General features: G+C 35.3%; 1 protein-coding gene across 18 annotated transcripts in view; it reads left to right on the forward strand.

Annotated features, from left to right (window-relative positions):
* Positions 1-13,361, forward strand: part of LOC103718470 (proteasome activator subunit 4-like) — a 60,228-nt gene that overhangs the window by 29,250 nt on the left and 17,617 nt on the right. For all 18 annotated transcript variants that reach the window (XR_015975202.2, XR_015975203.2, XM_088715653.2 and 15 more), the window contains 8 exons: positions 2,934-3,102; positions 3,263-3,306; positions 3,432-3,474; positions 3,561-3,706; positions 3,935-4,029; positions 4,179-5,080; positions 7,003-7,287; positions 7,381-7,476. Coding sequence is in view for 16 of the 18 variants with exons in the window: in XM_088715653.2 (XP_088571779.2) it covers positions 2,934-3,102; positions 3,263-3,306; positions 3,432-3,474; positions 3,561-3,706; positions 3,935-4,029; positions 4,179-5,080; positions 7,003-7,287; positions 7,381-7,476 (1,780 nt within the window). In the remaining 2 variants the exon portion in view is untranslated. The remainder of the gene's footprint in view (positions 1-2,933; positions 3,103-3,262; positions 3,307-3,431; positions 3,475-3,560; positions 3,707-3,934; positions 4,030-4,178; positions 5,081-7,002; positions 7,288-7,380; positions 7,477-13,361) is intronic.

The following is a 13,361-nucleotide window of genomic DNA, read 5'->3' on the forward strand; positions in this document are numbered from 1 at the left end:
GAAGATTCATAGGGTGTAGCAGACAATGGAGATAGCCTAAACCATTATTATATATATTTATAATCATACATGGGTTCTTTCATTGATGAGAAGGTATGCTAAGAAGGAGATCTTGATACTAGGAGTCGCATAGTTTGCTACCAACTACGTTGCACTTGATAGCCTTGAGAGAAAAACAGCTATACGTCAAATGTGTGTAGTCCCGAGTGGCAAGAAAGTAGATTTGCAAGGGCCGGCATTAAAGGGAGCATTGTCAAGGACTTGGTGATGAGGCTGATATTTTGGCAGTGGGCCGAGAAGATAGAGAAGGCTATCAGGCCATTGCATGAAGTGTTTCGGGTCGTGGACAGTGAGAGGTATCCCTAGATGGGCTTCTTATATCATATGATGGAGGACAATGATTCAGATCAAAGAGACAAATCCACTATATGCCTAAGAGTACATCGACATTATTGAGCAACGGTGGGACTATCAGATAGGTAAGGATTTGCATTTAGCAAGCAAGAACATTAAAAATTAGTATGCTTCTGTACTTGTACAAGTTTACTAAAACAATATCGAACTCTATCTGTAGCATACTACTTAAATCCGAGGTTTTAGTACACCGTAGCTGGAATCGATATGGATGACGAATTTCTAGCCATTCTGTGCAATGTGATTTACAAGATGGAGCTTGATCCAGCAGTCATGGCCCTATGTTTAGAAGAGGTAAGTTAACATAAGTGACATATGTAAGTTAATTGGTATCTTCAATTATTAACATATTACAACATGATTTTTTTTTAACAGACCAAAATATTTAGAAAGGGCACTAGCAGCTTTGGAGTCTTAGTAGTTGTCATATATAAGAAAAGAATGAATCCAGGTATATTACATATCAAGAGGACATTTATCTGGCGTTAGATGAGTATTAATATGATATTATCTTATATGTAATTTTTTTGAATATTTTTATGGTGGATTTATTTTGGTTTGTTCGCAAAAAATTTTAAGCGACTAGCTATTAGAATCTCTTCTAGACGGTCTTCTCGAGTGGTTGTGAGCGCAACTGGTCCATCTTCGCCCTCATCCACAGCAAATATAGAAATTTTTTGACACAGAAACATCTCAATGACCTTATATATGTTCAATACAATTTGAGATTGAGGCTAAAGTGCCTTCAGCAAAAAGTGGAGCTCAAGTGTACAGATCTGATCCATAGTGTTTTCGTTGATGAGGATGATCTTATGATCAGATGGGTTGTGGGCCACCAGTAGGAGCCAGAGCTTGATAAGCGAGGATCGCCTCCACGACCGGCCAGTTTCGTAGTTAGTGAGGCTAGGGTCAATGCAGGGCAATAGGCCAATTGCAATATTCCACGCATCTTTCTAGTTGATCAGCCATAGCCATAAGGGTCACTGGGGAGCTAGTCACTACATAACTCCTTATCTGAAATATCCTCTCAGAGATATGATCGAGAGATGCTTAGACAAGGCCACTACGCCACCCGGTCGACTCAATTAGAAGGGCGACATCCATCCTCCCAATATAGCCAAGCGGAGAGGGGCACGAAGGGTAAGCAGACAACTGCTTAGCATACCAAAAAAATAAAAGACACCTGCAGCTCCCATGGAGAGTGTGGAGGAGCCAGTTCACTCAGATTTAGAGACCATGAGCAGCAGTTCTGGCGGTCATAGATCTGCTGGCCAGAAAGGGAGTGGAGGACATGGGCCTATCGTTTATAAGACACGGTCGCAGGGTGGTCTTTGATTCACCGGTGAGTCTCAGTTTACGCATGCTATACAAGATAGGGATAGTGCACGATCTGGTAGAGCCCATGAGGATATGATTGAATATAGAAGACGAAATTTTTGAGGTCATTCAGGAGGATACGATGTAGCTGCAGATAACCTCGCATGTGGAGTAGAATCCATAGATGTATCAGATTCCGAGTCGTATACCGGATCCTATTATCCGTAGCCACAGGCAGCGTATGACCCATATGGATACGGATATGGATATGATGCATCTAAGGCATCTTCCGGCGATTACTATCCTAAGTAGTCTGGAGCATCTTACGGGTTGGATTTTGCTGCCGGCTTATTCGGATATGCTCCTTTAAAGTCGTTTTATCAGATACAGGACACCTCTCAGAGCTATAGCTTCAGTGAGAGATTCAAGAGTGCTTATCACCTATAACATATTTCTTATGGGACGAACATACAAGACTACACCGCTTGATTAGTGGGGTGGACTGATGTGCCTTCTGACTATGCTAATGATCCGGATGTCCATGAGACATCGCCACTCGACGAGATTTTTGATAGCGGTTGATTGTATTATTTTATATTTTTCACCTCACTAGTTGATTTTAGGATATTTCATGTTGCTTATTGTAGCATGTAACATCTCACTAATTATTATCACTTTAAAACAAAAGGATGCATTATTTAGGTTAAATCAGTATCATAAAAAATCAAAAAACATCAAAATAATGTCAAATTAGACTTAGAATTGTTGAAAAATTTGAAAAATATTGATTACCAATTAATTAAACTTGAATAACTCAAAAAATAGGTGTGCTAAAAAAAGGGGGAACTGGCACGCCCAAGCGTACCATGTATCGGTACGGTACCGATCCGGTATCGTAATCGACAGGTACGGGTTCCGATAGTGGTTCGGTGGAATTTGGTTTAAAGGCATAGTTTTATTGTTATGCAGTGGCAATCCCTTTTTTTTGTTATTATTTTTTAAAATTACTGGGAGAGATTTGCTAATGTACTTTTATGATAGAGTGTCTATTGTGTCTATACGAGTGCAATGTTTCCGTTGAATGGGATACCATTTTTCCTTATTAAAAGAATTGCAAGGAGTGCTAGTGTTTTTTTCCTCTTTAATATTCCTGCTTGTAGGTTCAGTGTATCTCATTGATTTTTATTTCCTCAAACATTTAGGCTTGCTGGAAGATCTCTTTCAAAGTTGCTCAAACGCTGGCCGGTATTGATTGCTAAGTGTGTTCTCACCCTAAGTGGGAACTTGCGCAATCCAAAAACACAAGAACATGCAGTACTAGGCTCTTGCACCATACTTGCAACACAAACTGTTCTCCATCATTTGACAACAGTAACCCACTAGCATTCAATTGTTTGTTTTATTCTCTCTCTCTCACCCCCAACCCACAATATACATGTGTTTGTGTGTGCATGCATGACAAAAGTACGTGGATATTGTGCATGTATATATTGTCTTCAGTAACAGCTTTTTTTCTTTCTGCTATAAACAGGATGCAGTTGCATTCTCTTCATTTATCATGGGTCTTTTAGCAAGGTAATCTTTACTCTTTATTTTGCTAGTTGCTCTGATTTTGCTTATTTTTCTCCAACCGAAATCATGATTCTGTAAAATTGCTGTCTGAAGCTCTTGATCTAACTTTTATTATGTTGTTGTTGAAGCTTTCATCATGAATCACTGCAAGCTCAGAAAGCTATTACTAAGGTACATCATTATAATGAAATAAACTTGATTTAAGTTATATGTTGATTTTATCTTTAAATTTTGTTTACATCATGGTGTCTCAACAGCTGTTTGTTGAATACAACATCCACTTTTCTGGGATACCAAGGAGTTTGTTTAAGACTTCAAATGGCCAACTGGACAACCCAGAATTTGCAGATATGTTTTCTCATATCAGTTCCTTGAGCTTCAACACAACTGGCTTGCACTGGAGGTACTGACAAGATCTGCTTTTCATGAATTTTTGCATGCAGAAGCATAAATGTATGTACTTGCACAGTTTTCAAATAGCTTGTTACTTTGCGAAACTATACACATCAAGTATCACCTATGATTCATATGTGGTCACATTTTTTGCTTTTTCTCTAGCAATACATGCATGTGGATCTCTTTATGTCTTGAATACTGGGATCTGGCACAAATTTTCTTTTTTTTTCCCCAGGTATAATTTGATGGCTAACAGAGTACTACTTTTGTTAACTTTGGCTTCTAGAAGTGATTTACAATTATCTACCAAGATTCTTGGGGAAACTGCAGGTCAGTATGCCTGGAAGTTGATTGATTACTAGCTGATATTATGATTATGCTTTGGTGATTATTTACCAGTACAGGCTTATACTGCCTGGTAAATGACTTCCACCTATTTCTTTATCTCTAACTCTGATGGAATATTTATCTCATATCAGGACATTTTTTAAGAAATTTGAAAAGTCAATTCCCTCAGTCGAGAATGCTGGCAATCTCTGCTCTGAACACTCTATTACAGGGAGCAACACATAAAATCTCCAGTCAGGAACAGCAAATTTGCTATGATGATCTCAAAGAAAATAAAGACTCATCTGTTGGACAAATTCTGAATCAGATATTAAGGGAGGAGGGATTCTTCAATGAGACTCTAAACAGTCTCTCCCATGTCCACATAATTGCTGAGAGTGAGAGTTCAGCTTCTAAAGGTGATCGAGGAGCGTCATCCTTTCTGAGCCCGGCTGCTAAAGAAATTACTTTTTTCTATTTTGACTTCGTAGCGTCATGGCCACGTACCCCTAGATGGAAATTTCTAGTGGGAGGAAACACATTTTACTCCAACTTTGCAAGGATTTTTAAGCGTCTCATACAGGAATGTGGAACACCAGTTCTAGTTGCTCTACAGGACATACTCAAGGAATTTTCTAGTGCGAAAGAGAGATCAAAGCAATGTGTGGCCGCTGAAGTCATGGCTGGCATGCTTCATTCTGATATAAATGGCCTGCTGGAAGCCTGGGACAATTGGATGATGCTTCAGCTTCAGGAGATCATTGTAACACCATCAGTGGAGTCAATTCCTGAGTGGGCAGCTTGCATACGATATGCAGTTACAGGAAAAGGAAAATATGGCACGCAAATTCCTCTTCTGAGGCAAAGAATTTTAGAATGCTTGGCAAGACCTTTGCCTGAAACCATGGCAAGCAATGTGGTGGCCAAGAGGTATTCTTTCCTTTCAGTTGCACTCATTGAAATCTCTCCGCCTAGAATGCCTATTGCAGAGGTTCAATACCATGATAAGCTTCTGGAAGAGTTGTTGGATAAAATGAGTCATCCATCTGCCCAAGTAAGGTTTACTTTGCAAAATGGTCATATCATGACGTTGAGTATATATGTGTTGACCTATATTACTTGTTAGGCTGATCAAATGAATTTCTGTGCATGATCATTTTTTTCTCACTTGATTGCAATTACAAATAGCAGAAAGGATTCAAATTAGTAATTGTTTTCATTTCCCCTAAGTCAGTTTCCTAAAGATGTCATCATGGCTGCATATAACACTGACAATATTTGAGTCATGATATCCAAAGCTACCTGATTCCTGGAAGGACTCATTTCTGTTTGGTTGCTATGAAACTGAGAGAAAGAAATTCTGTCAGAGTGGAATCTTCTTTTTCATTGTTTGGAAATGAAAGGAAAACTAATAGGGAAAAAATAAAGAGGAAGAAAAGGTAAAACTTTTCATTAGAAAGCCAAAAGCTTTTCCTCTATTGTAATTTTACCGATTTTTGGAGAGGATAACAGAATCTAGTGGATCAGGATGACTAGCAGATCCTAACAAATTTGTTAACAAAACTCTGCCATTTTCTTACCTTAACCAAACAAGAGAAAATTATTGTTTTCATTTCTTTGCCCCCCCTCCCCCTTATGCTGGTTACTTTTCTTCATTTCCTTGACAATCAAACAGAGACTTAATTTGTGAATCAACTTTAGGCCTGTTGGTCTCTAGTCTCTACCATATAAGCTTAAATGATCACTGTTCGGATTGACAGTAATTTTTTCTTCATAGGTTCTTCTTATATACATTTTTAAGTGCAAGGTTCCTCTTTATAACGATAAAAGATTTCCAATAATTTGCTGTCAGCTCAAGGGACCTTTCATCAGAGAAACACTTTGCCGATCCTCTCTCTCTCTCTATACTGTCTTGGTCAAAGTTTCCTATAGTAAATCTTGATTATTGATGTACTCTGATGGTTTGAAGTGATCACTGGATACGTTATGATAAAATTCCTTTCTGAATGATTGACACACCGAAGGGACCTTGTAATATATCAGTCCATTGTTTGGTGTTCCTCTAGTGTCTTGTTGTCTAAGTTTCTTGTTGTTACCAGAGTCTGTCCTGGAAACTGTTAAGTATTAAATAATAATTGTACAGAGGATGCTCGCTGTTCTAATGTGTTTGATTTATTCTAAACAATATCATTTGCCCTCGTCAGTGGCTACCTCCTGGGCCATGGACATGTTGGTTGTTGGCACAGGTAAATTGGTCATGTTGTCTATTGTCATTCATATATTGAGGATTGCAATAAATGGCCATTTATTGATGCCTCAGGATGTAGCCCTGTGACTTAGGGTGCATGCAAATTCTATCCTCTGCAGCTAATGCAAAAAAGCATCTGATTGAATGGAGGTTTTGCTCATATGACATATATATCGCAGTTCATTATATTTCTCTTGTTAAGAATTTATTGCTTCCCCTAGTTCTTAGCACAACCTGGGCTTCAAGGACCATCTAGTTGGAGTTAATGAACTTCTGACATACACGGGGCTAATTTTATTTTTTGAGATGTCTTTCTTTGGATAATGTATCTTACAATTGGACGTCCTTTCCATCTGCCCTCTTGTGTGGACTTTGACTCTTAGGCTTATATATCACTCAGATTGGTCCAATTTGCTAGAAGTATTTTGGAATGCAGTTTAATTGATTTTCTTGCCTAGTTAATGCTGGTTGCAAGTGAAAACTGCTGAATGTATATCAATTGTTAATGGAAGATACTATCCCTTCTTGTCAGTAATATATATGAGTTACAATGTTTATCAGAGATTAAATCAGTGGTTCTTGACCAAATATATATTCTTCAAATATATTTTTGATGTTAAATGAATTGGTCATGCTACAATTATTTGTCCCTTGGTAAAGAATGGTTTGTTTTTAGTCAATTATTATGCTTCTGTTACTCTCTTCTAAGACTTATAAATGTGAGGCAGGTTAGAGAATCTATTGCCGTGACACTTGCTGTTGTATGTTCTAACAAGCGGCTTTTTGCAACACCGGGACATAGATGTTTACGAGAGGCAGAAGGGGGCATTAACGTGGTTGAGTCACCTCACAAGGAGAATTGGGCTAAGTTTCTAACAGAGAGAGCTTCTGAATTAGCTAGAAATATACAAAGTGCCAAGCAATATGACAATATAGATTCAATGGTAGATTTGATTCATAAAAATGGCTTCACAAGTTCAGAGGCTGAAACAGATGTTAAGAGGATGGAAACGGTACTTCATTTAATTATGTTTCCTGAAATTGAAACCTCACGTTTTTAGCTGCTTCAGTGAAAAGTAATTTATTTTCCTTTTTTATTGCTGCAGATGTTCCATTTCATAATATCATCTTTGAAATCTGGAAGATCTTCTGTTTTGTTGGACATAGTTGTTGGACTCATTTATCCTGTTATTTCGTTGCAGGTATTTAAACTTCGGCCCAGTTTCAACTGACAATAAGAATTATAGTTTCTTTAACTACATTTTCTTGTTCTATTTTTTTGTGATGTTTTTAAGATTTTTATATTCAGTTGGTATCAGTTTATTTCAATCAATTAATGCTTATAGGATTTTGTAGGACAAGATGTTGACTTATATAAGAGATTTCTTTCTATTACTTATTTTTAAAATTTTAATAGAGATTCTTAGACACAATCCAATAATTAAATTTGTAAGAGAAACATGAAAATACTCTTGCACCTTGTTAGATAATATTGTTTCAGCACTTTATTTATTTATTTGTTTTTCTGGGTTCGTAAAAATGGCTTTGGGCTTAATTTTGAATAGCAGAACGTCGTACATATTAAATTAAGTTTAGGGCTGCATAGCTTCAACTCCCTAATACATAGATACTACTAAAGGCTCATCATATTCTTGCCAGACTTTAACGCCGTCACATTGGTAGGAGATACTGCACTGATATTGCATGAATACTTCTTAGATGTATTGGACATAGTTGGGTTCATTCAGTCAATTCCTTGGATGCACAAACACATGCACATATATGATTACAAAGACATGTAGGATATGATTTTTTGTGAGCAGCAAGAAAGGGGATGACTTTATTGCTTTTAGGGCATACTTATACTAATTATTCCCTGCCCAGACATATGTTGGGGCATACAAGTTGATAATGCATTCATTACTGTGTTCTGCAATTTTGAAAACATGTTTAAACAAAAATTCAAGTTCTCTCTATGGGTCCTGATAATAGATGAAGGCAGATCATTCCATTACTGAAAGACTGTCGACTTGGTCTGAACAAACACTATCCTAACAATATTTTATCTCATAATCATATGCCTTCTGGTATTTTAAATGAGGATAAGCCTAAAAGCCTCTCTTTCCAGACCTTTTTTCCCTCTAATGGAGATTGGTTGCATATGCTTTGGTCAAAGATTGGATCCAAGATAAAAGAGCATGATTCTAAATCTATTACGTTCCTCTTTCATGGGTGTTCCTGTTCTTGGAAGGGAAACCAGCATCAAAGACCAACTGGAAATGCATGCTAAGACATCCAAATTTATAATTCACACCATTCCTCATGACTTACAATTTCCAAAATCTTCTTGAAATAATTTTAATAAATTCCGATGAAGAATTATCAGAAGAAAATATTTCAGACTTAGACAAGTTTGAAGAACAAATGAATGAATTAAATGTAAACCCAATTAAATATGAGCCCAGGCCATTAGAAAAATACTATTATAAAAGGCCTTCTCCATTAGATGTACTACATGAGGAGAGAGAACCCTTTCAGAATTCTTATTCTGGAAAACACATCTATGAATGGAACATAGATGGAATGTCTGATAAACAGATCTTAGATGTAATACACAGAATAATGATGTATTCAACAATCTGCCAACAAAATGGTAATACTGATCATGAAATTGTTAAATTTATTATAGCTGGATTCATAGGTCAGTTAAAAGGATGGTGGCAGTCATACTTAAATGACAACCAAAAAAATGAAATTTTGGGACATATAAAAACCATAAAAGTAGAGCCGGATAGGCCAACTAGCAGTGGTATTATAGGAATAGACACTGAACAAGATGCAGTATATACACTGTGCGTTACCATAATCCAACACTTTGTAGGATTAGAATTAAAAGATGGAGATTCAATGAGAACTCTATTACTTAACTTAAAATGCCCAACTTTAACGCATTTTAGATGGTATAAAGATACCTTTATGACTAGAGTCTTTCAAGTAGGTGATCCTAACACAGAGTTATGGAAATATAAATTTATAGATGGATTGCCATATTTATTTGCAGCAAGAGTCAAAAAGACCTTAAGAAATAAACAAGGTGGAATAAATATCAATTATGAACACTATACTTATGGACAAATTATAGGAGTATGTGTTCAAGAAGGTTTGAATATATGCAATGATTTAAAACTTAAAAAACAAATAAAGAAACAATCACAAACAGAAAGACACCAACTAGGTGACTTCTGTCATCAGTTTGCATATGATATGCAAGAAAAACCTGAAGGATCTAAGAAAAAGAAGAGAAAGTACAAAAAATATGTACATAAAACACCTCGTAAAGAGTATAAAGCATATAAACAGAAAAGATACTTCAAAAAGAAGCAACAACAGCAAGAAAAACATGCTGTTAAGAAAAAGAAGAAAAAAAGGATCATTAAAGAAGAACCTAAATGTTATAGGTGTGGTAGGTTTGGGCACTATGCTAATAGATGCTCAGTAAGAAGGAAAATTAATTCCTTAGAAATTGATGATCATTTGAAAGATCAATTAATGAAACTAATGATAAACTCATCCTCAGAAGGAGAGGAGTATGAGTATTCAAATTCATCGGAAGATGAGATAAATGAAGTTATATCTTCATCTTCAGAAGAACAAACAAAATCAGATAAGTGTCAATGTAACACAGTTCAATGTAACAAAGATTATTGGAAATCTTTGGTAGGAATGAGATCATTAAATGTACTGACAAACAGTCAAGAAGAAATATTAAAGGTTCTAGACCAGATTACTGATAAGAATATCAAAAAACAATTACTAGAATTTTTAATAGAAAAGAACCCAAATAACAGGAAACCATCAAAATTGATATTACCTAGATATCAGTTTCATGAAGTCATGAATAGATTTAATAATTCTAGGATAAAAGAGAAACCTGCTTCCTTAGCAGATTTAAAATATGAAATAAATCAGTTGAAGATAGAAATATCCATATTGAAACAAGAAAATAGCCAATTTAGTGCTAGAATAACTAGTCTAGAAAACACTAGAAAAGAATCTCAGATGTTTTCTCCAAAGGAAACAGCCATAGATCAAGAAACAAATGATCTTCCTGAATACTTAAATATATTAAATCAAATAACATACCAAAAATGGTATATAAAAATAAATCTAGTGATCAATAAGAATTTTGTACTAGAAAATGCTAAGGCATTGATAGATAGTGGTGCAGATTTAAACTGCATCCAAGAGGGATTAATTCCAACCACTTATTTTCAAAAAACAGTGCAGTCACTAACTGCAGCTGGAGGAAATAAGTTATCAATCAAATATAAGATACCAAAAGCACATATTTGTAATCAGGATGTTTGTATTGAAACATCTTTTATTTTAGTTAAAAACTTAACGCAAGATATCATTTTAGGAACTCCTTTCCTTAATGATATTATGCCAATAACAAAAATAGATAACTCTGGAATTTATGCAGAAAAACAAGGAAGACAATTAGTATTTCTGTTTATAACAGATCCACAGACTAAGATGATAAATGAAATCAAAAACATCCTTATAAAAAAGGAAAGTCAACTAAATTTCCTAAAGAAAGAAGTAAGTATCTATGATATAGAAGAAAAACTGAAAGATCCTTACAATCAAAATAGGATCAAAAAGATAGAGGAACAATTTAAGAATGAAATTTGTAATGAATTACCCAATGCTTTTTGGGATAGAAAAAGTCATCAGGTTAGTCTACCTTATGAAGAATCATTTGAAGAACAAAATATTCCTACTAAGGCTAGACCAACACAAATGAATCAAGAGTATCTCAAATTATGCAAAAAAGAGATAGAAACACTTCTCAATAGAGGATTAATAAGAAAATCTTGTTCTCCTTGGAGTTGTACTGCTTTTTATGTTAATAAAAATGCAGAAAAGGAAAGAGGAAATCCAAGGTTAGTAATTAACTACAAACCCTTGAATAAAGTACTAAAATGGATACGATATCCATTACCAAATAAAAAAGATTTGCTCGAAAGATTAAATGAGGCAACTATCTTTTCAAAATTTGATTTAAAGTCAGGATACTGGCAAATTCAGATTAAAGAATTTGATAGATATAAAACAGCTTTCACAGTACCATTTGGCCATTATGAATGGAATGTAATGCCTTTTGGACTCAAAAATGCACCTTCTGAATTTCAGAAAATCATGAATGAAATTTTCAATGACACAACATATATAATTGTATATATAGATGATGTTTTAGTATTCTCTAAAACAATAGATAATCATATTAAACATCTTAAACACTTTAAGATGATAGCCCATAAAAATGGCTTGGTTATATCTGAAAGAAAAATGAGCCTATTCCAAACAAAGATAAGATTTTTGGGACATTATATTTTCCAAGGAAAAATAATTCCAATTGAAAGAAGTATTGAATTTGCATCTAAATTTCCAGATGAAATAACCGATACTAAACAACTTCAAAGATTTTTAGGAAGTTTAAATTATATATCTGATTATTACAAGAATCTAGCAGAAGATACTGCCATTTTATATGGAAGACTCAATAAAAGTCCGATTCCATGGAGTGACTTGCATACCAAACAGGTAAAGAAAATCAAGTCAAAGGTAAGAAGTTTACCTTGTTTAGCATTAGCTAATCCTAATTGGTTTAAAATTGTCGAAACCGATGCATCTGATATTGGATTTGGAGGAATTTTAAAGCAATTAGATCCAAGTAGCAATAAAGAGATACTTGTAAGATTTACTTCTGGGAAATGGAATTCCACTCAAATGAAATATTCTACCATAAAGAAAGAAATGCTTTCAATAGTTAAAAGTATTTTAAAATTTCAGAGTGATCTGTTAAATCAACAATTCTTGTTGAGGATAGACTGCACAGCAGTAAAACAGATCATAGAAAAGGATATAAAGAATTTAGTATCCAAGCAGATCTTTGCTGGATGGCAGGCACAATTGTCTGTTTTTGATTTTAATATTGAATATATTAAGTTTGAAGAGAATTCTCTTCCAGACTTTCTAACAAGAGAATTTTTGCAGGGATGATTCCTCTCAGAGGAACATATGCTCGAGGAAGAAATTCTTCTCGAGGAAACAGGGGACGCAGTGCCAATGTACTTCCCATGAATGCAACAAATCTGTTGTTTCATAGACAGCCAGAAAGGATACCACAAATGGTGGACCTAGCAACCTACTTAGGGCAACAAAAGCAAAAGCGAGTTGAACAGCAAAATGCTGTAAGAGAAAATCTCTCTTCTACATCATCATCTAAACCAACCATGAAAGAGGTGCTTCAAGAAAGTACTATTGACACCTCATTCTTGCAAAATAGTTGCGAGGCTATTATAATGTACATGGGTCCAAGTGATATTGAACAAATGGAAGATCCATGGTGCATCCGTCAAAAATATTTTGATGAGCAAGGATATCCTTCGATGAACGACAAGGACAGACAGATGATGGAGAAATTATTGCTCCTCACTGAATCTGTGGAAATTAATCACAATTTCTATAATAATAATATAAATAATTATATCAACTATAGTAAATGTACTATTTGCAGGATCATGCAGCCACAAGAATGGGGATTGGATCCCAACAGGCCAATAATGATAACAAAATATGGTTATGAAATCATGGCAACCTATTGGGACTACGTCGAGGCTTTTACTAACTTATTTTTCTATGAAAATTCCAAGAGAAAACACTCTTGGTTTATGCAGGTACATCCTGATGTCTTGGCCAAACCCGTTCCGGGTTGGTTCAACAAATGGTGGACTTTCTTCGGCCCTGATATAAAAATATTACCTAAAGAATTATTCAGTCTCTTTAAAGAATGGGTGGATAATCATCCAGTCATTAATAAAATGACAGATGACCAGATATGCACTGGTACTTGCCCTATGATGTACTTTATAGAGAACAGAATTCCATTGATTTGGAAGTGGACACTATCTACTGGATTCGACTCCAATAATATTCCAGTTCTAAAAAGAAATGCTCTTTACAAATGGTGGGTAGGAATGCCCAAGGACAAGTTAGATGGTATCATAAATACCATAAAAAA

Source organism: Phoenix dactylifera, chromosome 2 (assembly GCF_051530095.1).
Source record: "Phoenix dactylifera cultivar Ajwa chromosome 2, Ajwa_hap1_PhDact_Kaust_v1.1, whole genome shotgun sequence".
Taxonomy (NCBI): domain Eukaryota; kingdom Viridiplantae; phylum Streptophyta; class Magnoliopsida; order Arecales; family Arecaceae; genus Phoenix; species Phoenix dactylifera.